At 43.0% G+C, this 26,859-nt stretch overlaps 1 protein-coding gene across 1 annotated transcript; it reads left to right on the top strand.

Moving 5' to 3' along the window:
- The first annotated feature begins 2,457 nt into the window (after positions 1–2,457).
- Positions 2,458–5,396, top strand: LOC135383125 (uncharacterized). Its single transcript, XM_064612732.1, has 6 exons — positions 2,458–2,965; positions 3,157–3,539; positions 3,712–3,918; positions 3,997–4,471; positions 4,540–4,712; positions 4,830–5,396. The coding sequence occupies exons 1-6, from the start codon at positions 2,795–2,797 to the stop codon at positions 5,335–5,337; spliced, it is 1,917 nt and encodes a 638-aa protein (XP_064468802.1). The 5' UTR covers positions 2,458–2,794; the 3' UTR covers positions 5,338–5,396.
- The last annotated feature ends 21,463 nt before the right edge of the window (positions 5,397–26,859 follow it).

Raw genomic sequence — 26,859 nt, 5'->3', positions numbered from 1 at the left:
ACGGACATGTTTTCCATGAGAAGGTTGCTTGAAATTTAACATAAAAACAATAATGAATGTCATATTCAATACTAAGAGAAGCAGATTTGGTATATTTTATTTAGTGTACGCTATTACGATTGATTGAGCCTCGCACTATACCTGCTTCAAACGAGGCGATACCCACGGGCAAGGTATGTCTGTCACAGAGAGACCTCACTTGGTGACAGCCTTCACAGACAAGCTCTGGAAGTATAGCACATAGCAAACTGCTGCTGCATGGCTACAACACCTTCCTAACCTGGGAATATGGAATGGCAGTCAGTCAATATTCAAAATGCCACTCTGCCAAAATTATTTAGTGCCTTATTCCATCTGTCTGTTGAAAGGTTATGGGAGTTGAACATTCTCACCCTGCAGTGCATGTACACAGCGCATCCAGAATCTTTCCCTCAGTCTCTGCTGCCGCCCAGCAACTGTAGACTTCATTTGTTCGCTATGATGGACTCACAGTACCGTTGAGAACTAAGGTGCCAAGCCTTGGTACAGCAACAACGATGCCATGTACTTTCCCTGGGTGCAAGTATAATCAGAAAATGGATTCCCCACAGCGAATGACACAATGAATGTTTTTTACCTGCTTTGACATAATAATATGCCTCCAATGACTTGTACGTTTTCATTGCTGCCTTGTCAACATCAGGAGAGTTCATGAAATATTGGGAGATATCCTCGCGCGTGACAGCGGGCCATAGATGCCGGAAGTCGTGATATGCCAGGCGTTCAGGATTTGTCAACTTATAGACGCTGCAACAAAAACTTCGCGTCGGCTCAAAACCACTTACTATCCAGCCATTCTTCCCCCATTACCACGTTTGCAGCACTCGTTATACTTCTATTTATACTATCACGAATAAAATGCACAAGACAAGCTGCAGTATTGTTTTTGTATCCACGAGCTTGAAGCTTGCCTTTCGCTCATGGTTCTTTGTTCTCAAAAGTAGCCTTCCTCGGCTAATTCCCATTGTTCATGTTGCTTTCCACCGCTATTTATCGATCGTGTTAACTCATGTGCACGCACAGGAAAGCGTAGAAAAGTAACACACCAGTTTTCGGGCAGTTCCTACCTCTTTTTCAACAGGCCCATCTATGTTGAGCAGATTTGATCCAACGCTCGCTTTCCGCATGCCACGAAACACCTCTCGTCAAGATGCTGCATTAATCCACCGAATGCGCCTCGATGTGGCCTTTACAGCTCAGTGGCGTTACCGCTTGAGACAAGTTGACTCTCCACCTGCTGCCACTGTGGTGCTTTTGATTAAATGGAGCGCATTCTTCTTCATTGCCCCCACTACCAACCTTCCCGAACCGCACTCTCCGAGTCTCTTCCTCAGCTGGACTCTATCCCCTTCTCCCTATCGAAATTGCTTGATCCCTGGCCTAATCTAGCCCAGCAACGATCTCCGCTCAAGGCTCTTCTGACATTTCTGGACACCATCGGACTTCGTTCGTTATTGTGAAGGGCCTCGTTATTTTATTCCCCACATCCCCACCACCACTGGGGTAGAGTATCGCCTCTGGCGATGAACTTGCCCAGTCTCCAAAGTCAAAATAAAGTTGTTGTTGTTCAACAGGGTTCGAGAGCTAGTATGCATGCCTCCCTCTGCCATGGCAATCGTCATCTGCTAACGATGACACGGAAGTAGACCCATCCCATGACTCCTAGAAAATACCGGTCACCTATTACCTCCACCGCTCCAAATCGCGTGGCCCTCTGACGTGAAATAAGCGCTGTACTCCCCACCAAGGTATATCTAAACAGGTAGCGCAACTCCCATAGGCCACTGTGTCTTCAGAACGACGCCATGATAGAGACGGTCAGCGCCATTCATCCGTTGCACGAACTACTACGATTGTAAATAGATGTCGTCAGAGGTGACATCGGCACTATGAATAATAAGTAATGCATAATTAGCCACGTCACGTTTACATTCGCACACTTTGTTTGCGTTGTATTCCCTTTTCCTTACCCAGGCAACAACGCCAGAGGAGAATACAGAAAAATAAATCTTATCAGGTTTAATTAAACATATCACTTCGAAATACATACAGTTATCACAAATTTGTACAACTCCAAACTGAAGGGCGTCGTGATGACCACACAAAAATTGGGAAGGTTCACTTAAGGTCCATTTTTCACCTAGAGCTATACATACACGTAGTGATTAGAAGCTTCCATTTATTCAGTGAATGACCATTATAGTTACATTGCAACAAAAGTTTTGTTGCAATTTACTCACGTAGTGGCATGCCACATATGTCGCCTCCTGGAGAATTCCCAAAATCCCTATGGAACGGCTCCGAAGTAGGCCATAAGAACTTGGTAGATAATAACCAGGCATCCTGGAAAGTGTGTTGAACATTTCTTTTTGCTTTTTGGGGTCATTACTTTGGGACGTTTCAGTGATGAAAGCACAAAGGAGGCTATGTGGTTCTGTGGTGCTGGTTGTGCGTACTCCTTACAAAGGAGCCTTGTGTCGTTCTGTGTGCCTCTAGTCCGGCGTCTTCTGGGAATACGAACAAAGTAGGTTGCTCAGACACTAGGAACACCGGGGGCAACTGCAAGACCTCTTGCTTATTGAGTCATTGGGTTGGGGGTTCCATCAATGACACACTCAGGGGATTAAGCCAGACAACAGTGCTGCTATTCGTCAGTTCTTGGAGGGTCAACCGCTTAAAGATGGACGTGCCCACGGAGTTGGAAGAGGAGACAGCGTGATTGTCACTTGCTGGCTGGTTACTCTTGAGTACAGTAATGGCAAGTTCTCCCAACTTATCGCCATGGCCGCAGCTGTCGGAGTTGTTCGCTGTAGTCGGAGAAAAGGGTGAAAATAATTTGCTTTTCAAATGCGTCTTATGTCAGCCGAAGGAGAAGATTTTGTCCTGTGCAAGGTCAACACATTCAAACCTAAAGAAGCACATCAAGGTAAGTCAATTTCCTGTTGATTTGTAGTGAAATTCAGAATTGGTGGAATTTGCTCTTAGTAATGCGAGATTTGATGTTCGGTGGGGACCATTCAGCGGTGTCATCGCGTTGTCCGTACAGGCTTTAGTAGCTCGCATTACGGAAATGTTGGAAGTGAATGCAAAGTGCGATTTTTTAAAATATATTTTCAGGCGCAACATGATCTGCACCTGGCCACGTTCGAGCGCTTGTCGAAGAAGAGATCAAGGGTGGCAGAGGAACCCGAAGACGTCGAGACGGCGATGGCGAAACAACCGAAGCTCAGCTTTGCCCAAGCCGCCGTTCCCCAGCAAACGGTCGACGACGCGATAGTTGCTTTTGTCGTGGACACCATGCAGCCTTACTCTGTGGTGGAGGCGCGAAGCTTTGTAAATTTAGTCAAGAGTTTAGCTCCCCATTCTACCGTAGTGACTCGAAGAATGCTCACCACGCGCATTTCAGAGAGCTACGACACAATGCAAGACAGATTAGTGTCGACGCTGGAGAAGGTCTCCCATGTGGCGGTCACCGCTGACTGTTGGACGACATTTCGACGGTGAGATAAAAGTTTGTTTATTGCCTTACGATTGTCTGCCGACGTACTTTACATTATGCTTTACTTTGACATTTTTTCACACTCAAAAGAAAGAATACGGTTCCAGGAGAACGCGCACATCCCAAGATCTCGTCAGCTGTCATTTATTAATTTATTTGATTGATATTTTCAGAGCCTACCTGGCAGCGACAGTGTCTTGGCTGAACCCCGAAAGCCTTGCGAGGAAGTCAGCTGTTCTGGTCTGCCGGCGAATGCAAGGCAAGATATCGTATGATCGGATCGCGGATGTTCTTGGTGAGACGTTCGAACGCTTCGCACTGCACGGAAAGATTACCAAAGTTGTTACGGACAACGGCAGCAATTTTGTGAAAGCCTTCAGGTACTTCTGTTCTGTCACAAGTTTTGCTGGTGTTGACGGCGTGTGTTGCTACATTAGGATTTTTTTTTCCTGCTTCAGGGTACTCGGAGAGGCTGCCGAACCGAAAGCGGAGGACGACGACTTGGCAGCGGAGGCGGTGGACGTCACTGCACTGTTCGACGGAATGGCTGATGGCGACGTACACGGGCGTGTGCGCCTTCCACCTCACCAGCGGTGTTCGGCGCACACATTGAACTTAGTGGCCACTGTGGATGCGTCAAAGGCCGAACGGCATGAAATGTTTTCTAGGCCACTGGGTTCAGTACTTCGTACCTGCCGGGCTATATGGAACAAACAAGGCCAATCTGCTGTGGCGGCGGAAACAATTCAGCGATATTGCGGGCGCGCATTGGTAAGGCCCGTCAGCACGCGCTGGAATTCCTTCTTCGACGCCATGCGTTGCCTGCTGGAATTGGACAACGCAGGGAAGGATCTCGACGGCCTCTGCAGAACCCTTCAGGTTTCCCCCTTCCAGCGCCCGCGAGACCTGCACTTCATAAAGGAGTATTGTGCTGTATGTAGCAGATGATTTGCATTCATGTGTCACTGTGTCAGCATTGTAGCATCTGCATTTGTCGACAGGTCATGAAGCCCGTGGCGTGCGCCATCGACGTGCTCCAAAGAGAGGATATCTCTCTAGGGTATTTGCTGCCAACGATTACTGTGCTAAAGAAGCGCCTGGAGCACTTGGCTATGTCCGGGCTGAAGTTCTGCTCTCCTCTTGTTCATGCGCTCCTGGAGGGCATTCAAACCCGGTGAGTTTGTATGCATACTCGCTATATAGTCTTCATATACTCCTGTCAGCCATAGTTAATTTCGAAGTTTTTATCTCGTGCGATGAAAATTAATATGTTGTTTATTCCTGCTCGCAGCTTCGACCACATGTATGACGACCGGGAACTGCTGCTATCAACTGTCGTGATCCCACGGTTCAAAGATCGGTGGGTGGACGACGAGTCAAGGCGACGGGAGCTCGTGGAACTTCTGACTGAAGAGGTGAATCGCCCTTGCTACTACGCGTGTGACCACAAGCAGCACGATGCTTCAAGCACTCACGGCAGCACCACACGTCTGGCTGAGGAGGAAGAGGAGGACGACTATTTCACGTTCGCCTTGCCCCTGGAAAAGGAGGACCAGGGCGTTGTGGTCTCGCGATACCTCGCTTCTTCTGCTAGTGGTTCTATGATCTCACTGTTGGCGGACCACCCAACCATCCGACAAGTTTACCTGAGGTACAACACGGCGGTTCCAACAAGTGCCGCCGTTGAACGAGTATTCAGCGTGGCGGCGGACATTTTGACAAGAAAGCGTGGGAGGCTGGCCGATGTCAACTTTGAGAAACAGCTTTTGCTGAAGCTGAATAGGACCATCAATTGTTAAGCAATTTGTCCTTTGTTGTATAAAGTGTTGTCGTAAAGTGCCTGACATGTGTATTGACTCCTTTAGTTATTGGTACTCTTCGCAATTTGAGCGTATTAGTATACAGTCACTCTCGCTCTTTTAAATCGCAAAAGTAACGAAGAAAGTAACGCGTTACTTTTTTGCCGTTACTTTATTACTTTTTTCGACAAGTAATTTGTAACGGTAAAAAATTACATATGCGAGGCAAGTAAAAGTAACGGTAATCGATTACATTTTTCGAGTAACGTGTACAAGTCTGAACAAAACATAGCATCGTTGGTCCACAGCTCATTCCTGCTAACACTCACGCTATCATGGTCGCTTGTCCCATGACGAATTTTTTTTTCGCTGTTCCAGCAACAGGGGATGCCTTGTATTTATCTGTTCACGCGTGCAATTCTTGGTCTACACCTCCGAGATGTGAACGTCGCTTCCTGTTTAACCCAAAAAGAGTACGAACTCCGTATTACAAGGCACGGACTCACGGCACGGATACAGAGATGCACGGATAAACACGTCCACCGTAACACATACGCAAAGGGAACCGGACACCGAAATGTACTTAGGTGGTAGATGATTTCGTATACAGGGTGTCCCAGCTAAGTGTATACATATTTTTTAAAAGTGTATGTAACACTTTTTCCAAGATGAAATCAACTGCAATATAGAATATGCTGAAGGGAACTCCCTAGGAGGGCATTAGCAAAGTCCAAAGGCGATGTCTTAATTAACTTTCATTAATTAACTTGTTAATTATAAAAGCTACAAAGTTGTCCCAACGGGAACATCTGTTCCTTTCGGTCACCTGATATCGTAGCCGTTTCCAGAACAAAAATCCGTTCGATAGATCGCCCGCAAAAAAATCGTGAAGGAACGCCCTTTTTTTCTTTATTTTGTTAATTTGGACTTTGCTAATGCCCTACTAGGGAGTGCCCTTCAGCATATGCTATATTGCAATTGATTTCATCTTGGAAAAAGTGTTATATATATATTTTTTAAAATCTGTATACAGGTGTATACGACATACGTGAACCCTCAAGAGCTGTCCCTGTGCCCGTAGCTCAGTCGTATTATCTCTGCACGCACGGTCTTACTGTGGATAAATAGAATAACTGAGTCAGGGAACAGGGAAGATAAAAGGGAATACCGGAGCTCTTTGGCTGCACGTTGAACATATAAGCCCCAACGTCGCCACACCAGCACCGGACAGCTGTTTCCACCTTATTGGGCCATCAGCAGCAAGGCAGGTAAGCATCAGGTAGGCGACGTTTGAGCGAGTGGCGTCGGAAGTTAAAGTTAACAGAAAATGCTTTAACGAAATTGATGCGGTACTAAGAGAGTACAAAGGAAGGGTTATCAACTCCTAGGACCGAATGTTAAATTCATTTTATCCACCGTTTGAGCGGCCTAAGAGCGCGCGTAACGTGATATTATACAGCTTCAAGTTGTAAAGCCCAATATAGGATATGACCAGACTCTACCTCATATCGTTTCCGTACGTCTCATTGACCCCCTGCAGGACTTTACTATTGCCTGCCGTTGCAATAGAGCAAAAGTATCACTCCTCCGTCGTCTTCGAATCAATGTTGCACGGACACTCTCACTTCCGTATCAAATGCGCCAAACGAATTCCCAAAATTGTGCAACCCGTTGTGTGGAGGACAACATTGAGCAGTGATTTTCAGTGGATTTCTTTCTGAGGACATATTAGTTGATTTAAATCATAACGAATGTCAGCGTTCAAATCACGATACAAATTAGAGATTAAATCACGCAACCCTGCTCGTGCGTGCTACAGTGATTAGCTAGCCACCCACATTATTTTCTGGTTTTTCACGTTGTTTCGACATTCACGCAGTTGTTTTGTCCTCTTTGTTCTAACCTTGCTCGTGTCTCCTCCTTATATATTTCATTCCCCACTGTTCCCCACTCCATCCCGCTGTCCTCTCCTGAACGCCGGTCATAGCCACAGTTGCTTCTCGGCGCTAACAGGGAATTCAAAAATAAAAATATTGCATTTGCCATTATGCAATTTGACAGGCTTAATCAAATGTTGACGGAGCACGTCACTGGCGTCTTTCTTCATAAGAGTGCCCCCTGCTGGTTACCAGGAAGAAGTTAAAAGCGAAACGGGTGACCGGCTCTTTTGTTGACCTCTCAGTTTGCTGTGCGGGTGCCGCTCCATGGAGAAACACGAGAACTCGGTGTTGCGTAAGCTTTCGTACCAAGCTGTACTACAACCCAGCCCACTAGTTACCTATACTTCCCTTGCAAGGACGACTGCATTTGTGTTCTGTCCTCTTTGTTCTAACCTTGGTGCCGCCTCATTTTCGCAGATTTTCATTTTCCAATGGCATGAACTGCAACGCTTCAGCCCACTAGCTACTATATTCCAAACTGCTAGAAAAACACTAATCTATCATACTAACTGGATGCTAAACGTTATTCACACTACTACTAAAAACTAAGTATATACTAAATTAGTACGAGAAATATGCTCAAAACTGCTACTAAAACACTAAACGGTTATACTAACCAAATCCCAATCGTTAGTCATTCTACTACTAAGAATTAACTGTATACTAAAGTGCTACAAGAATGCACATTCCAAACTGCTACTAAAACTGTAAACGATTATACTAACTGAACACTAAAAATTGTTGCTCTGCTACGATGAAATCACTGATTTCTAAAGTGCAAGTGGGCATTCTAACCTGCTACGAAAAATATTATTCGATTATACTACCTAAATAGCCACAGCTGCTTCACGACGCTAACATCAATAAAAAAAATACTACCTAATGTTAAGCGTTACTCACTCTGATTCTAAGAACTAACGACATGCTAATGTGCTACTTAAATATACATTTAAAACTGATACGCCAACACTAAACGATTATACAAACTGAGTGCTAAACCGCTTGTCACTCTACTGCTAACTGAAGTACTGAATACTGAAGTACTACTAAAATATACATTCTAAATTGCTACTAAACACTAAACGATTATATTAAATAAATGCAAAACGTTAGTCGCTCTACTACGAGGTAACTAAATACTGAAGTACTACTAAAATACGCATTCTATTGATCACGATGGAAATTGGTGTTCTGAGGCTGGAACACCGAAGACACAAAGCCTCAAGTGCCTAAGTACGATGAACGAAGAAAGTAGGAAGTCACTGAAAAGGATAGGCAGCTGCAGGACTCGAACCCACATCTTCTGGAGTACCGGTCCAGGGCTTTACCAATTGAGCTAAGCTAACACGCCTCTCCAATGACTTCCAGGGTTGCGTCATGTGAAGGGACCAATCTCATCCACTCACTCACTCATCCCCCTTTGGCTCTTACATGTTTTCTCATTCACACACCCAATCATACGACGGGGCCACGCAAGCGGCATCTGTTGATGACGATGGAAATTGCCACACAACCAAGGCACATCCTGAGGATGTCAATATGACGTCACCAACTGGACAATCAGATGTCCGTAAGATATCCCGGATTGACCGGATGACATCCTATTGGACATCATTGGTACTGCCATTGCAACAGCCGAGGACTTGATTTGGGCAATCCTGGTGGCTTCCTTTATGATATTATCAGGATATTTTTCTAGGCATCTCAGGATGTTTTTCCGGACATTCCAGAACGTTACTGCAGTATGCCCCCTGCCCCCGTATGCTGTGTATACATCTTATAATACAAGCTGTTCCATCACATAATCCTGTTCACTGTGAGAAGACATTTTATTGAATACTCTGTACTCCCACTCAGAAGCGTACACGAAGAGGGGAGTACCTGAGGAAGCGTAGACCTCCACGCGAAAGCTTGTACAAATCAAATCTTCAGTGTCGGTTTCTGTATTTTGTTTATGTACTCCCACTCAAAAAACCTCATCCTCATGTTAACCTCATGTTAACCTCATGTAAACCTCATGTTAACATCAGTTCTTGGAATGAGCAGCTAGATCTAGGAATTGGTGTTTCATCTAAGTGGGTGAGTATCCTGAGTAACGAAAGCGGTTAATTAAGTTATACCAGCACGATAAAGGGTATATAGATGGGAGCTAGCCCAGGCACTTTGGTACACCAAAAATGTGAAAATTGCTCCCATCCTAACATGAAGATATCACAGGGTAGAGCCGACATGTAGTATAAACAGTAACTGCCACCAAGGAATATTGGAGGCATAGTTTAAGTAGGCAATTGTACTGAAACAGATTTGCCACAGAAGTGTATACACAGAACATAGGCATTTCATGCACTATTGCATCAGATAAACATGGCAGGATCACGTTGGTAATACTAGAGATTTTGAGAGCTTCGAGTGGAGCACGAGTACACATCATGATTGCAGTTCAGATAACTATAGATAAATATCTGGTCATTACTACACCTCCTGGTTCAGACTTGTGACTTGGAGATCACCTGTCCTACACACGCCACTTTCCCTTTGTTGTAATAGAGCTTCTGCAGCGCTTCAGGAACAAAATGCATAAGGAAGCACCTCACTACACAGATGAAAAGACATTCACATTTTTATACGGTCGAAAGAGTTGAAGGGCAGGAGGAAAATCAATTCACCGGGCTGCGAAGACGCTAACACGCCAACAGACGTTTCCAAGTTGAAAACAGACTCCGAGTTGATGCTGCTTGGTTGCATGTGACGATGAGAGCACTGCGGCTATAGTTCAGTTTCGGTTTCAAAGACCGGGAAGCTCACGTCTCGCAACATAACTAAAGCCAGGAACTATCGTATTGCACAACCAGTTTTTGCAATACACAGGTATTTGGAGTTGTGTGCACAACCTTGTAAACTTTGGGTATATATTTATTTAATTTATTTATTCGTTTTATTATTTTATTTATTTATTTTTATGTTTGAGCATGAATTATTTGCACACGTTTGCGCACATTCGACAATTTCCTAAATAGTGTGTTGAAGACACTGAAACCAAATAAAGGGCAATAACTGCAGTATTTGAATTCCCTCTAAGGTAGTGGAAAATTGAAGTTACTTGATATTCGAGCTCTCTAACTGCGCTGAAGAGTCTTATGACATTTACTGTTTTGTCTCGCCATACACAATACGCCAAGAGTGAGTGACGGGCAATGCTTCAATCCCTGTGTAACTTCGACTTATCTGCTCAGACGTTTCTGCACAATTATTGCAGTGAAATTTGTCAAAGGACTGTGCAACCACAGTGGCGCTTGACATTAACCATTTTAATATGCTGTTGTACATATCCTTTTGTGCTGTGTGCTGTTTGGAACGACACGCAAAAAGTGTTAAATCATTCGTTAGTGAGATCCGATTGAGGCAAGACTCCGTGCTTAATGCCAGTAAGAATGGATCATCCAAGAGATCTGCATGTATAACTACATAGAAACATTAAATCAGAAATAAAATGAGTATTGGGCTAATTATTAAAATATTTGTGTAGCATATCAATAGAGCTTAGGTATTTTGCCTTGTTGCTGCACAATACGTACATTGTATTATTAATGTGACATGCAAGTCGGGAGAGAATTACACCCACCACATACTTTGGGAATTCAAACCAAATGATTTCAATCGCAACTTCTGATTTAACATGAGACATAAGCCACAGGATAACTGTAGGATATCTACAGGATGTACGCTTTTATTGTCCCAACGGACATCGCAAACAGACATCTAGAAGACATCCTATTTACGTCACTTTCTGACAAAGATATTCCGACCATTTCAGGACGTCCTCTGGACATTGGTGGTTGTGGGTGGTGTTCTGAGGCTGGAACACGGAAGACACAAAGCCTCAACTGCCTAAGTACGATGAACGAAGAAAGTAGAAAGTCACTGAAAAGGTTATCCAGCTGCAGTACTCGAACCCATATCTTCTGGATTCTAAACGCATTCTAAAGTGCTACTTTAACACTAAACGATTATACGTATACTAAAGTGCTACAAGAATGCATATTCCAAACTTCTACTAAACCTCTCAACGACTACTATACGACATAAGTCCTAAACGTTAGTCACTGTACTACTAAAAACTAACTAAATACTGAAGTACTACTAAAATATAGCATTATAAACTGCTACTAAAACTCTAAACGATTATACTTACTCAATACTAAACGTTAGTCGCTCTGCTACGATGAACTAACTGATTAGTACCATGCAAATATGCATTTTAACTTGCTACAAAAACATTAATCGATTATACTACCTAAATGTTAAGCGTTACCCACTCTGCTACTAAGAATTAACTACATTCTAATGTGCTACTGGAATATGCATTCAAAACTGATACCACAACACTAAACGGTTACACTAACTGAATGCTAAACCGCTTGTCAATCTACTGCTAAGGACTAACTAAATACTAAAATATACATTCTAAATTGCTACTACAACACTAAGCGAGTACACTATCTAAATTCTAAACACTAGTCACTCTACTACTACGAACTAATTAAATACTAAAGCATTACTAAAATATACATTCTAAACTGCTACTACAACACTAAGCGATTATACTATTTCTAAACACTAGTCACTAGTTAGCCAGCGGTAGCACTGGAACCCACATCCACGTAATCCAGAAGATGTGGGTTCGAGTCCTACAGCTGGCTAACCTTTTCAGTGACTTCCATCTTTCATCATGAGAGTATACTTCATTGCTGGTAAAGTGATGCCATCAAGAACCCAAGTATCTGATTACTATGATGCAATAACGTGCTTTCTACAATTACATATTGTTTTTATCGTTAAAAAAACGCGGCCCCCGTAAAAAAGAGGCCCCCGTAAGGATGCAATGCCTGCACCTCGGCTCGGGAAATCGTTGGGGTACGGTACAGGATGCAACAACGGACCACTGGCATCCCCGTGTTGCAAACCTAGGCGATTATACTCTAAATTCTAAACATTAGTCACTCTACTACTACGAACTAACTCAATACTGAAGTACTACTAAAATATACATTATAAACTGCTACCAAAACACTAAACGATTATACTAGCTGAACACTAAACATTACAAAGAACACATCTACTCACTAAAGTACTACTAACATAAACCTTCTAAACTGCTACAAAAGACTAAACGATTATACTAACTAAATGCTGAAAGTTGCTCACTGTACTACTCAGAACTAACTGTACACCTAAGTGCTACAAGAATGCACATTCCAAACTGCTACTAAACTGCTAAACATTTAGTATACGAAATAAGTGCCAAACGTTAGTCACTATACTAGTAAGAACTAACTGAACACTGAAGTACTACTAAAATATAGCATTCTAAACTGCTACAAAAACTCTAAACAATTATACTAACCGAACACTAAACGTTAGTCGCTGTGCTACGATGAACCGATTACTAAAGTGCAAATACGCATTCCAACCTGCTACCAAAAATATTAACCGATTATACTACCTAGACGTTCACCGTTCCTCACTAAGCTACTAAGAATTAACTACATGCTAGTGTGCTACTGGAATACACATTCAAAACTGATACCACAACACTAAACCGTTACGCTAACTGAACACTACACCGCTTGTCACTCTGCTGCTAAGACCTAATTAATACTAAAATATACATTCTAAATTGCTACTAAACACTAAACGGTTATATTGCACAAATACAAAACGTTAGTCACTGTACTACGAACTAACTAAATACTGAAGTACTACTAAAATATACATTCTAAATTGCCACTACACCACGAGGCGATTATACAATCTAAATTCCAGACACTAGTCACTCTACTACTACGAACTAACTCAATACTAACGCATTACTAAAATATACGTTCTAAACTGCTACTAAAACACTAGGCGATTGTACTATCTAAATTCTAAACACTAGTCACTCTCCTACTACGAAATAACGCAATACTGAAGTACTACTAAAATAGACATTAAAAACTGCTACCAAAACACTAAACGATTATACTAACTGAACGCTAAGCCTTACTGAGTACTACTAACAACTATCTACACATTAAAGTGCTACTAACATATACTTTCTAAACTGCTACTAAACACTACACGAGTATACTAACTAAATGCTGAAAGTTAGTCACCCTACTACTAAGAACTAACTGTATACTAAAGTGCTACAAGAATGCACATTCCAAACTACTACAAAACTGCTAAACGATTACTATACGATATAAGTGGTAAACGTTAGTCATTCAAGTAGTAAGAATTAACTAAATACCGAAGTACTACTAAAATATAGCATTTTAAACAGCTACTAAAAATCTAAACCATTATACTAAACGAACAGCAAACGTAAGCTGCTAAACACTAAACGATTATATTACATGAATGCAAAACGTTAGGTACTCTACTACGAACTAACTAAATACCGAATTACAACTGAAATATACACTCTAAACTGCTACTACAACACTAAGCGATTATACTATCTAAATTCTAAACACTAGTCACTCTACTACTACGAACTAATTCAATACTACAGCATTACTAAAATATACACTCTAAACTGCTACTACAACACTAAGCGATTATACTATCTAACTTCTAAACCCTAGTCACTCTACTACTACGAACTAATTCAATACTAAAGCATTAATAAAATATACGTTCTTAACTGCTACTAAAACACTAGGCGATTCTACTATCTATATTCTAAACACTAGTCACACTACTACTCACACTGACTAACTCAATACTAAGGCGTTACTAACATATACGTTCTAAACTGCTACCAAAACATTAATCGATTAGGCTAACTAAATGCTGAAACAAAATAACAAAGACGGTTAAGAGCATCAGCTGTTTACTATATACATTAAAAACAAGACTTTCGTGCAGTAGGCTGCACTTCTTCAGGTTTGAGGACCTGTTACAAGTGGTGAAGCATATATCAAAAAAACCAAGTCACATGGTACAAGAGAAAAGGGTAAGGGTGAAGAGAACTACAAACGCGATACAAATATCAACAAAAATGAAAATGAAAAACAAAACACAATCAGTAGGGGGTGGCTCGACAAGGTCAGACAGACATACATACAGACGAGTCGGAGTTGTACGTGGAGGAAACCAGTGAACAGCACATGAATAGGCACAGCAGCCAGTTGGCACAAAAGGCTTTAGAATGCGTACGGGGAATTAGGGCTCAAGGGCGAAGGATTGAGGACACACAGCACCTTGATGGCTAAGAGCTTCCAGACTCTGGGAAAGTAACGCGGAGTTGGTGTCTTACTGATTGTGTATCATCGTGTATGATGTGAAAAATGGCAGACAAGTTATAATACAATAAATAGACTCATAGTGTGAAGGACTGTAATGGACCGCCGTACACGTTGATGCCGTGCGGCTGTAACGTTGCAAATTTCGAAATGAAAAAGGATTCTCGATTTTTGCGTTTGATGTCATTAGCGTACCCGGATTCTAAAATGGTGATAAGTATATGCGTATGCAGATCATGTCCCGGAAGATTAAAATGTAGCGATACAGGTGACTGGCGTTTATTAACAATATCTGATTTATGGCCATAAAATCTTTCACGGATGGTGTTACGTGTTTCGCCTATGTATTGTTTATTGCACAATTTGCATGTAATGAGATAGCAAACATTGAATGAGTTACAGTGAAGGGACTGCCGAATAGAGAAAACGAAACCATTAACAGTGCTACAGGTGGAGGTACATGTTGCAATAAATAAGCAAGTTTGGCAGCGGTTGCTGTTGCAAGGAGCGCAACCGGGACTCTGTTGATTATTGCGAGAGGAAGTGAGTAAGTCGCGTATGTTACGTGATCTCCGAAATGTAATAGTCGGAGCATTAGGGAAAATGTCTTTGAGATATTCATCGGCGTGGAGTATGTTTAAATGGCGTTTGAACACAGATCCTACATTACGGAGTGTGCGGTTGTAAGGTGTAATGAAAGTACATTTATTATGACTTGATGCCTTATTGGATTCACGAGAAAGCAACCTTTCCCTGTCTAGGGAGGTGGCTCTGGCTAGGGCATTGTTGATGAGATCGTCGGGATATCTACGCTCCTTGAAGTCATTGCACATGTCCTTTGCATGCTTCAAAAAATCTTGTGTATTGGAACATATGCGTTTTAAACGTGTGAGTTGTCCAAATGGAATGTTTCGCTTTTGGATATTAGGGTGATGGCTGTTGAAATGAAGGTACTGCCGTTTGTCAGTTGGCTTCTTATAGAGATCTGTGACGAGTTTACCCGACTCGAGAGAAACAGTGACGTCTAGAAAGTTGATTGAAGTACGAGAGTAGTTGCACGTGAATTTGATGGAATTGTGTCGTGAGTTAAAATGATCAAAAAATGAGAGTAGAGAGGTTTCGTCAGCTGTCCAGATGGCAAAAATATCATCAATGTATCGCAGGAATACTAATGGTGTCACTGGAAAAGACTCTAAGGCTCTTTGTTCAAAAAGGCCCATGAAGAGGATGCGTAATTGGGTGAAACACGGGAACCCATCGCTGCGCCCTGAACTTGGACATAATGTTTGTCGTTAAAAACAAAGTTGTTGTACTGCAAGACTAACTCAAGAAGACAGATAATGGTTTTAGTTTGAAGAAGATCAGACGGAAAGGAGGAAAGAAAAAGCTCTACAGCGTTGACACCTTCATCATGGGGAATATTTGTATATAATGACGTCACATCCATAGTTACCAGTATAGCGTTGTTGAGGTTAGGAGAACTGTTATTAATGGAATTTATTTGGGCAAGGAAGTCGTTAGTGTCTTTTACATAAGAGGGAATTTGTGGAGGAATATGCTTGATGCAGTGATCTAAGACGAGGGATATTTTCTCAGTCGGTGTATTAACACCCGAAATTATAGGCCTGCCAGGGTGGTTAATTTTGTGCATCTTAATAAGGAGATAAAAAGAACCAGGCGTGGTGTTCTTTGGCTTAATAAAGTCTGCTATATTGCGCGGGAGAGAGTTGTCTTTGGTAAGTTCTAAGATCTTCTTGTTGATTATTTGGCAGAATAATGACGTCGGGTCGCCATCAAGAGGTCTGTAAAAAGTCTCATCATCAAGGTGTTTGTTTGCCTCATCTATGTAGGCCGATGCATTCATAACGACTATTCCGCCACCTTTGTCAGCAGGTCTAATAATGATATCTTTACGTCTCTTCAGATTCATTAAGGCCGTCCTTTCTGCTTTAGATAAGTTAAAATTATTAGCGTTGTTATCAATGACAGTTAGGCATTTAATATCGTTATAAACCGCTCTAATGTAATTGTCAATCATGGGGCTTGTTTTCGACGGGTCTGGTGTCCAGCTTGAGGGTTTCTTAAATGGTGTTATCTCTGTATGTTCACTGCCGTGGAAAAACGTCTGCAGGTGCATTCTACGACCTAAGCTCAGAAGGTCATTTAGGATTTCGAAATTGTCAGTGCTGGGAGGGGTGGGCACAAAGGTGAGACCTTTGGATAACACATTTACTTCTGCTTTGTTTAATGGTACGTTAGCGAGATTGAATACCACGTTGTTTGTGGCTGAACTGGGATATGTATGAGGTGTCAAAACATCGCAAATATCAAGATCCTCAATCGGAGTGAGTTGAATGCCGTCGCGTTTCGCCTTCTTGGACTTAGTGCGTTGCAGGACGGAAAGTTTACGGACACAAAAAGAGCGCAGCTCATCCAGCTCATCCGGCGATAGTACACGGCTAAGTTGTCGAAGTTGATTGTCTGTGTCCTTAATGACATGTGAGGCTTCATTCTGTGAGATTCTGATGAGGCTTATGGAAGCATGGGTCAAGATATTGGACCAACTTTTGGAATTACGGGGAGATTGAAATTTAAATGAGGAACATGCACTCAGCAGCAAACCTTTAGGAACAACGTGTTGTCTAATACAATCGGTATAAAAATACGAGTGGGAAACAAACCTTGCTTTCTTATCTAACAATTTTCGAGCCTTCAGGAAAGAAGGGGACTTTGAATTGTCCGAGATGAGTCAACGTGAACTTGAGCTTCGTAAGTTGTACCGTGAAGTGCGGAATCCTGGTTTCTTGAAAGTGGCCCCTCTCGAAGACGAAGGGGACGTAGGCTTCGGAAGGCCGTCGTTGGACACCGGGCGAACTGGCGAGCTGGAGACAGGGATGGCACTTACAGTGGGGTGCACAGTATCCAAACGAGGACATTCACGCACACTGGGCACTGGGGGCGAAGAAGTTGAGGGCTGCACAAGAACGTAATTACCATCGGAAGAGGCGTTGCAGGTAGAGTCACATTTAAGGTCACGTGGTGCGCACTGGGTGGCATGTGGAGGCACAGACAGAAGATGATGGCTAGAATCCGACTTGCTCGGGCCTGCAAGTGGCACAACAGGGCTCAACGGGGCTGTGTATGAGACGGGAGTTGTGGCATGTTGGGCTTGAGGTTGCGGGCTCGGCGAAAGAAGGTCAAGCGGAGGAAAATCTTGGAGGTTCAGATGAAACGTATTGTTGGGCTCCAGGGGTGAGCAAACGGCGGAAGAGAAGAAACGCTTGATGCAGTTGCGATAGTGTGATGAAAGAACTTTGGCCCCGCGGAGGTTGAGGTGGTGACCGTCTAACGCCAGAAAATCCCATGGAGACTGATATAGGCGGTTGTGTCGGATGTAGCCGATGTCGTCGTTGACGATTGACAAGTACCAAAAATGTTGGTTCATGAAGTTGATGTTGCGGTTAGTCTCATAGAGAAAACGGGACTGGTCACACGACAGGTAGAGTGACGGGAGGCGAGGGGGGATGCTTGACATCACCACAAAAACGTGTGGTCGGGAGGAACGGATGTGTGACAAAAGGGTGTCAAAATGTTCCACACAGTGAAAAATGGAAGTCTCACCGACGTCGATGGATCCGACTTGGAAAACGATAACGTCAATATCTTGAGGCAGAGTATTCACCACACTTATGAAGTCCAGGATTTTACCACCAGGAACAGACTTGATCGTGAGTTGCTTGTCGCTGAGAAATTTGGGGACGAGTTTAATTAAAGAGTTACCCACTAATGCGATGTGGGGGAGATGCTCCGCTCCGGTGGAACTTGACAAAGTAGGTGACATCGTAGAACGTGAAGAAAAACAATGTGCAAGTTTCCGGCGATGCAGAATCAAAATAACAAAGACGGTTAAGAGCATCAGCTGTTTACTATATACATTAAAAACAAGACTTTCGTGCAGTAGGCTGCACTTCTTCAGGTTTGAGGACCTGTTACAAGTGGTGAAGCATATATCAAAAAACCAAGTCACATGGTACAAGAGAAAAGGGTAAGGGTGAAGAGAACTACAAACGCGATACAAATATCAACAAAAATGAAAATGAAAAACAAAACACAATCAGTAGGGGGTGGCTCGACAAGGTCAGACAGACATACATACAGACGAGTCGGAGTTGTACGTGGAGGAAACCAGTGAACAGCACATGAATAGGCACAGCAGCCAGTTGGCACAAAAGGCTTTAGAACGCGTACGGGGAATTAGGGCTCAAGGGCGAAGGATTGAGGACACACAGCACCTTGATGGCTAAGAGCTTCCAGACTCTGGGAAAGTAACGCGGAGTTGGTGTCTTACTGATTGTGTATCATCGTGTATGATGTGAAAAATGGCAGACAAGTTATAATACAATAAATAGACTCATAGTGTGAAGGACTGTAATGGACCGCCGTACACGTTGATGCCGTGCGGCTGTAACGTTGCAAATTTCGAAATGAAAAAGGATTCTCGATTTTTGCGTTTGATGTCATTAGCGTACCCGGATTCTAAAATGGTGATAAGTATATGCGTATGCAGATCATGTCCCGGAAGATTAAAATGTAGCGATACAGGTGACTGGCGTTTATTAACAATATCTGATTTATGGCCATAAAATCTTTCACGGATGGTGTTACGTGTTTCGCCTATGTATTGTTTATTGCACAATTTGCATGTAATGAGATAGCAAACATTGAATGAGTTACAGTGAAGGGACTGCCGAATAGAGAAAACGAAACCATTAACAGTGCTACAGGTGGAGGTACATGTTGCAATAAATAAGCAAGTTTGGCAGCGGTTGCTGTTGCAAGGAGCGCAACCGGGACTCTGTTGATTATTGCGAGAGGAAGTGAGTAAGTCGCGTATGTTACGTGATCTCCGAAATGTAATAGTCGGAGCATTAGGGAAAATGTCTTTGAGATATTCATCGGCGTGGAGTATGTTTAAATGGCGTTTGAACACAGATCCTACATTACGGAGTGTGCGGTTGTAAGGTGTAATGAAAGTACATTTATTATGACTTGATGCCTTATTGGATTCACGAGAAAGCAACCTTTCCCTGTCTAGGGAGGTGGCTCTGGCTAGGGCATTGTTGATGAGATCGTCGGGATATCTACGCTCCTTGAAGTCATTGCACATGTCCTTTGCATGCTTCAAAAAATCTTGTGTATTGGAACATATGCGTTTTAAACGTGTGAGTTGTCCAAATGGAATGTTTCGCTTTTGGATATTAGGGTGATGGCTGTTGAAATGAAGGTACTGCCGTTTGTCAGTTGGCTTCTTATAGAGATCTGTGACGAGTTTACCCGACTCGAGAGAAACAGTGACGTCTAGAAAGTTGATTGAAGTACGAGAGTAGTTGCACGTGAATTTGATGGAATTGTGTCGTGAGTTAAAATGATCAAAAAATGAGAGTAGAGAGGTTTCGTCAGCTGTCCAGATGGCAAAAATATCATCAATGTATCGCAGGAATACTAATGGTGTCACTGGAAAAGACTCTAAGGCTCTTTGTTCAAAAAGGCCCATGAAGAGGTTTGCGTAATTGGGTGAAACACGGGAACCCATCGCTGCGCCCTGAACTTGGACATAATGTTTGTCGTTAAAAACAAAGTTGTTGTACTGCAAGACTAACTCAAGAAGACAGATAATGGTTTTAGTTTGAAGAAGATCAGACGGAAAGGAGGAAAGAAAAAGCTCTACAGCGTTGACACCTTCATCATGGGGAATATTTGTATATAATGACGTCACATCCATAGTTACCAGTATAGCGTTGTTGAGGTTAGGAGAACTGTTATTAATGGAATTTATTTGGGCAAGGAAGTCGTTAGTGTCCTTTACATAAGAGGGAATTTGTGGAGGAATATGCTTGATGCAGTGATCTAAGACGAGGGATATTTTCTCAGTCGGTGTATTAACACCCGAAATTATAGGCCTGCCAGGGTGGTTAATTTTGTGCATCTTAATAAGGAGATAAAAAGAACCAGGCGTGGTGTTCTTTGGCTTAATAAAGTCTGCTATATTGCGCGGGAGAGAGTTGTCTTTGGTAAGTTCTAAGATCTTCTTGTTGATTATTTGGCAGAATAATGACGTCGGGTCGCCATCAAGAGGTCTGTAAAAAGTCTCATCATCAAGGTGTTTGTTTGCCTCATCTATGTAGGCCGATGCATTCATAACGACTATTCCGCCACCTTTGTCAGCAGGTCTAATAATGATATCTTTACGTCTCTTCAGATTCATTAAGGCCGTCCTTTCTGCTTTAGATAAGTTAAAATTATTAGCGTTGTTATCAATGACAGTTAGGCATTTAATATCGTTATAAACCGCTCTAATGTAATTGTCAATCATGGGGCTTGTTTTCGACGGGTCTGGTGTCCAGCTTGAGGGTTTCTTAAATGGTGTTATCTCTGTATGTTCACTGCCGTGGAAAAACGTCTGCAGGTGCATTCTACGACCTAAGCTCAGAAGGTCATTTAGGATTTCGAAATTGTCAGTGCTGGGAGGGGTGGGCACAAAGGTGAGACCTTTGGATAACACATTTACTTCTGCTTTGTTTAATGGTACGTTAGCGAGATTGAATACCACGTTGTTTGTGGCTGAACTGGGATATGTATGAGGTGTCAAAACATCGCAAATATCAAGATCCTCAATCGGAGTGAGTTGAATGCCGTCGCGTTTCGCCTTCTTGGACTTAGTGCGTTGCAGGACGGAAAGTTTACGGACACAAAAAGAGCGCAGCTCATCCAGCTCATCCGGCGATAGTACACGGCTAAGTTGTCGAAGTTGATTGTCTGTGTCCTTAATGACATGTGAGGCTTCATTCTGTGAGATTCTGATGAGGCTTATGGAAGCATGGGTCAAGATATTGGACCAACTTTTGGAATTACGGGGAGATTGAAATTTAAATGAGGAACATGCACTCAGCAGCAAACCTTTAGGAACAACGTGTTGTCTAATACAATCGGTATAAAAATACGAGTGGGAAACAAACCTTGCTTTCTTATCTAACAATTTTCGAGCCTTCAGGAAAGAAGGGGACTTTGAATTGTCCGAGATGAGTCAACGTGAACACTCGTATTTTTATACCGATTGTATTAGACAACACGTTGTTCCTAAAGGTTTGCTGCTGAGTGCATGTTCCTCATTTAAATTTCAATCTCCCCGTAATTCCAAAAGTTGGTCCAATATCTTGACCCATGCTTCCATAAGCCTCATCAGAATCTCACAGAATGAAGCCTCACATGTCATTAAGGACACAGACAATCAACTTCGACAACTTAGCCGTGTACTATCGCCGGATGAGCTGGATGAGCTGCGCTCTTTTTGTGTCCGTAAACTTTCCGTCCTGCAACGCACTAAGTCCAAGAAGGCGAAACGCGACGGCATTCAACTCACTCCGATTGAGGATCTTGATATTTGCGATGTTTTGACACCTCATACATATCCCAGTTCAGCCACAAACAACGTGGTATTCAATCTCGCTAACGTACCATTAAACAAAGCAGAAGTAAATGTGTTATCCAAAGGTCTCACCTTTGTGCCCACCCCTCCCAGCACTGACAATTTCGAAATCCTAAATGACCTTCTGAGCTTAGGTCGTAGAATGCACCTGCAGACGTTTTTCCACGGCAGTGAACATACAGAGATAACACCATTTAAGAAACCCTCAAGCTGGACACCAGACCCGTCGAAAACAAGCCCCATGATTGACAATTACATTAGAGCGGTTTATAACGATATTAAATGCCTAACTGTCATTGATAACAACGCTAATAATTTTAACTTATCTAAAGCAGAAAGGACGGCCTTAATGAATCTGAAGAGACGTAAAGATATCATTATTAGACCTGCTGACAAAGGTGGCGGAATAGTCGTTATGAATGCATCGGCCTACATAGATGAGGCAAACAAACACCTTGATGATGAGACTTTTTACAGACCTCTTGATGGCGACCCGACGTCATTATTCTGCCAAATAATCAACAAGAAGATCTTAGAACTTACCAAAGACAACTCTCTCCCGCGCAATATAGCAGACTTTATTAAGCCAAAGAACACCACGCCTGGTTCTTTTTATCTCCTTATTAAGATGCACAAAATTAACCACCCTGGCAGGCCTATAATTTCGGGTGTTAATACACCGACTGAGAAAATATCCCTCGTCTTAGATCACTGCATCAAGCATATTCCTCCACAAATTCCCTCTTATGTAAAGGACACTAACGACTTCCTTGCCCAAATAAATTCCATTAATAACAGTTCTCCTAACCTCAACAACGCTATACTGGTAACTATGGATGTGACGTCATTATATACAAATATTCCCCATGATGAAGGTGTCAACGCTGTAGAGCTTTTTCTTTCCTCCTTTCCGTCTGATCTTCTTCAAACTAAAACCATTATCTGTCTTCTTGAGTTAGTCTTGCAGTACAACAACTTTGTTTTTAACGACAAACATTATGTCCAAGTTCAGGGCGCAGCGATGGGTTCCCGTGTTTCACCCAATTACGCAAACCTCTTCATGGGCCTTTTTGAACAAAGAGCCTTAGAGTCTTTTCCAGTGACACCATTAGTATTCCTGCGATACATTGATGATATTTTTGCCATCTGGACAGCTGACGAAACCTCTCTACTCTCATTTTTTGATCATTTTAACTCACGACACAATTCCATCAAATTCACGTGCAACTACTCTCGTACTTCAATCAACTTTCTAGACGTCACTGTTTCTCTCGAGTCGGGTAAACTCGTCACAGATCTCTATAAGAAGCCAACTGACAAACGGCAGTACCTTCATTTCAACAGCCATCACCCTAATATCCAAAAGCGAAACATTCCATTTGGACAACTCACACGTTTAAAACGCATATGTTCCAATACACAAGATTTTTTGAAGCATGCAAAGGACATGTGCAATGACTTCAAGGAGCGTAGATATCCCGACGATCTCATCAACAATGCCCTAGCCAGAGCCACCTCCCTAGACAGGGAAAGGTTGCTTTCTCGTGAATCCAATAAGGCATCAAGTCATAATAAATGTACTTTCATTACACCTTACAACCGCACACTCCGTAATGTAGGATCTGTGTTCAAACGCCATTTAAACATACTCCACGCCGATGAATATCTCAAAGACATTTTCCCTAATGCTCCGACTATTACATTTCGGAGATCACGTAACATACGCGACTTACTCACTTCCTCTCGCAATAATCAACAGAGTCCCGGTTGCGCTCCTTGCAACAGCAACCGCTGCCAAACTTGCTTATTTATTGCAACATGTACCTCCACCTGTAGCACTGTTAATGGTTTCGTTTTCTCTATTCGGCAGTCCCTTCACTGTAACTCATTCAATGTTTGCTATCTCATTACATGCAAATTGTGCAATAAACAATACATAGGCGAAACACGTAACACCATCCGTGAAAGATTTTATGGCCATAAATCAGATATTGTTAATAAACGCCAGTCACCTGTATCGCTACATTTTAATCTTCCGGGACATGATCTGCATACGCATATACTTATCACCATTTTAGAATCCGGGTACGCTAATGACATCAAACGCAAAAATCGAGAATCCTTTTTCATTTCGAAATTTGCAACGTTACAGCCGCACGGCATCAACGTGTACGGCGGTCCATTACAGTCCTTCACACTATGAGTCTATTTATTGTATTATAACTTGTCTGCCATTTTTCACATCATACACGATGATACACAATCAGTAAGACACCAACTCCGCGTTACTTTCCCAGAGTCTGGAAGCTCTTAGCCATCAAGGTGCTGTGTGTCCTCAATCCTTCGCCCTTGAGCCCTAATTCCCCGTACGCACTCTAAAGCCTTTTGTGCCAACTGGCTGCTGTGCCTATTCATGTGCTGTTCACTGGTTTCCTCCACGTACAACTCCGACTCGTCTGTATGTATGTCTGTCTGACCTTGTCGAGCCACCCCCTACTGATTGTGTTTTGTTTTTCATTTTCATTTTTGTTGATATTTGTATCGCGTTTGTAGTTCTCTTCACCCTTACCCTTTTCTCTTGTACCATGTGACTTGGTTTTTTGATATATGCTTCACCACTTGTAACAGGTCCTCAAACCTGAAGAAGTGCAGCCTACTGCACGAAAGTCTTGTTTTTAATGTATATAGTAAACAGCTGATGCTCTTAACCGTCTTTGTTATTTTGATTCTGCATCGCCGGAAACTTGCACATTGTTTTTCTTCACGTTCTACGATGTCACCTACTTTGTCAAGTTCCACCGGAGCGGAGCATCTCCCCCACATCGCATTAGTGGGTAACTCTTTAATTAAACTCGTCCCCAAATTTCTCAGCGACAAGCAACTCACGATCAAGTCTGTTCCTGGTGGTAAAATCCTGGACTTCATAAGTGTGGTGAATACTCTGCCTCAAGATATTGACGTTATCGTTTTCCAAGTCGGATCCATCGACGTCGGTGAGACTTCCATTTTTCACTGTGTGGAACATTTTGACACCCTTTTGTCACACATCCGTTCCTCCCGACCACACGTTTTTGTGGTGATGTCAAGCATCCCCCCTCGCCTCCCGTCACTCTACCTGTCGTGTGACCAGTCCCGTTTTCTCTATGAGACTAACCGCAACATCAACTTCATGAACCAACATTTTTGGTACTTGTCAATCGTCAACGACGACATCGGCTACATCCGACACAACCGCCTATATCAGTCTCCATGGGATTTTCTGGCGTTAGACGGTCACCACCTCAACCTCCGCGGGGCCAAAGTTCTTTCATCACACTATCGCAACTGCATCAAGCGTTTCTTCTCTTCCGCCGTTTGCTCACCCCTGGAGCCCAACAATACGTTTCATCTGAACCTCCAAGATTTTCCTCCGCTTGACCTTCTTTCGCCGAGCCCGCAACCTCAAGCCCAACATGCCACAACTCCCGTCTCATACACAGCCCCGTTGAGCCCTGTTGTGCCACTTGCAGGCCCGAGCAAGTCGGATTCTAGCCATCATCTTCTGTCTGTGCCTCCACATGCCACCCAGTGCGCACCACGTGACCTTAAATGTGACTCTACCTGCAACGCCTCTTCCGATGGTAATTACGTTCTTGTGCAGCCCTCAACTTCTTCGCCCCCAGTGCCCAGTGTGCGTGAATGTCCTCGTTTGGATACTGTGCACCCCACTGTAAGTGCCATCCCTGTCTCCAGCTCGCCAGTTCGCCCGGTGTCCAACGACGGCCTTCCGAAGCCTACGTCCCCTTCGTCTTCGAGAGGGGCCACTTTCAAGAAACCAGGATTCCGCACTTCACGGTACAACTTACGAAGCTCAAGTTCACGTTGACTCATCTCGGACAATTCAAAGTCCCCTTCTTTCCTGAAGGCTCGAAAATTGTTAGATAAGAAAGCAAGGTTTGTTTCCCACTCGTATTTTTATACCGATTGTATTAGACAACACGTTGTTCCTAAAGGTTTGCTGCTGAGTGCATGTTCCTCATTTAAATTTCAATCTCCCCGTAATTCCAAAAGTTGGTCCAATATCTTGACCCATGCTTCCATAAGCCTCATCAGAATCTCACAGAATGAAGCCTCACATGTCATTAAGGACACAGACAATCAACTTCGACAACTTAGCCGTGTACTATCGCCGGATGAGCTGGATGAGCTGCGCTCTTTTTGTGTCCGTAAACTTTCCGTCCTGCAACGCACTAAGTCCAAGAAGGCGAAACGCGACGGCATTCAACTCACTCCGATTGAGGATCTTGATATTTGCGATGTTTTGACACCTCATACATATCCCAGTTCAGCCACAAACAACGTGGTATTCAATCTCGCTAACGTACCATTAAACAAAGCAGAAGTAAATGTGTTATCCAAAGGTCTCACCTTTGTGCCCACCCCTCCCAGCACTGACAATTTCGAAATCCTAAATGACCTTCTGAGCTTAGGTCGTAGAATGCACCTGCAGACGTTTTTCCACGGCAGTGAACATACAGAGATAACACCATTTAAGAAACCCTCAAGCTGGACACCAGACCCGTCGAAAACAAGCCCCATGATTGACAATTACATTAGAGCGGTTTATAACGATATTAAATGCCTAACTGTCATTGATAACAACGCTAATAATTTTAACTTATCTAAAGCAGAAAGGACGGCCTTAATGGATCTGAAGAGACGTAAAGATATCATTATTAGACCTGCTGACAAAGGTGGCGGAATAGTCGTTATGAATGCATCGGCCTACATAGATGAGGCAAACAAACACCTTGATGATGAGACTTTT

This window comes from Ornithodoros turicata, chromosome 2 (genome assembly GCF_037126465.1).
Source record: "Ornithodoros turicata isolate Travis chromosome 2, ASM3712646v1, whole genome shotgun sequence".
Classification (NCBI taxonomy): domain Eukaryota; kingdom Metazoa; phylum Arthropoda; class Arachnida; order Ixodida; family Argasidae; genus Ornithodoros; species Ornithodoros turicata.
The sequence above is the reverse complement of the archived record's forward strand: the minus strand, read 5'-3'. Positions and strand labels throughout refer to the sequence as shown.

What these genes read in the sequence shown, in the direction of transcription:
- LOC135383125 (XM_064612732.1), top strand. Translation starts at nt 2,795, where the DNA reads ATGGCAAGTTCTCCCAACTTATCGCCATGGCCGCAGCTGTCGGAGTTG. An exon ending in TGTTGGACGACATTTCGACG is followed by an intron (nt 3,540 to 3,711) that starts GTGAGATAAAAG and finishes TGATATTTTCAG; the next exon opens with AGCCTACCTGGCAGCGACAG. An exon ending in AATTTTGTGAAAGCCTTCAG is followed by an intron (nt 3,919 to 3,996) that starts GTACTTCTGTTC and finishes TTCCTGCTTCAG; the next exon opens with GGTACTCGGAGAGGCTGCCG.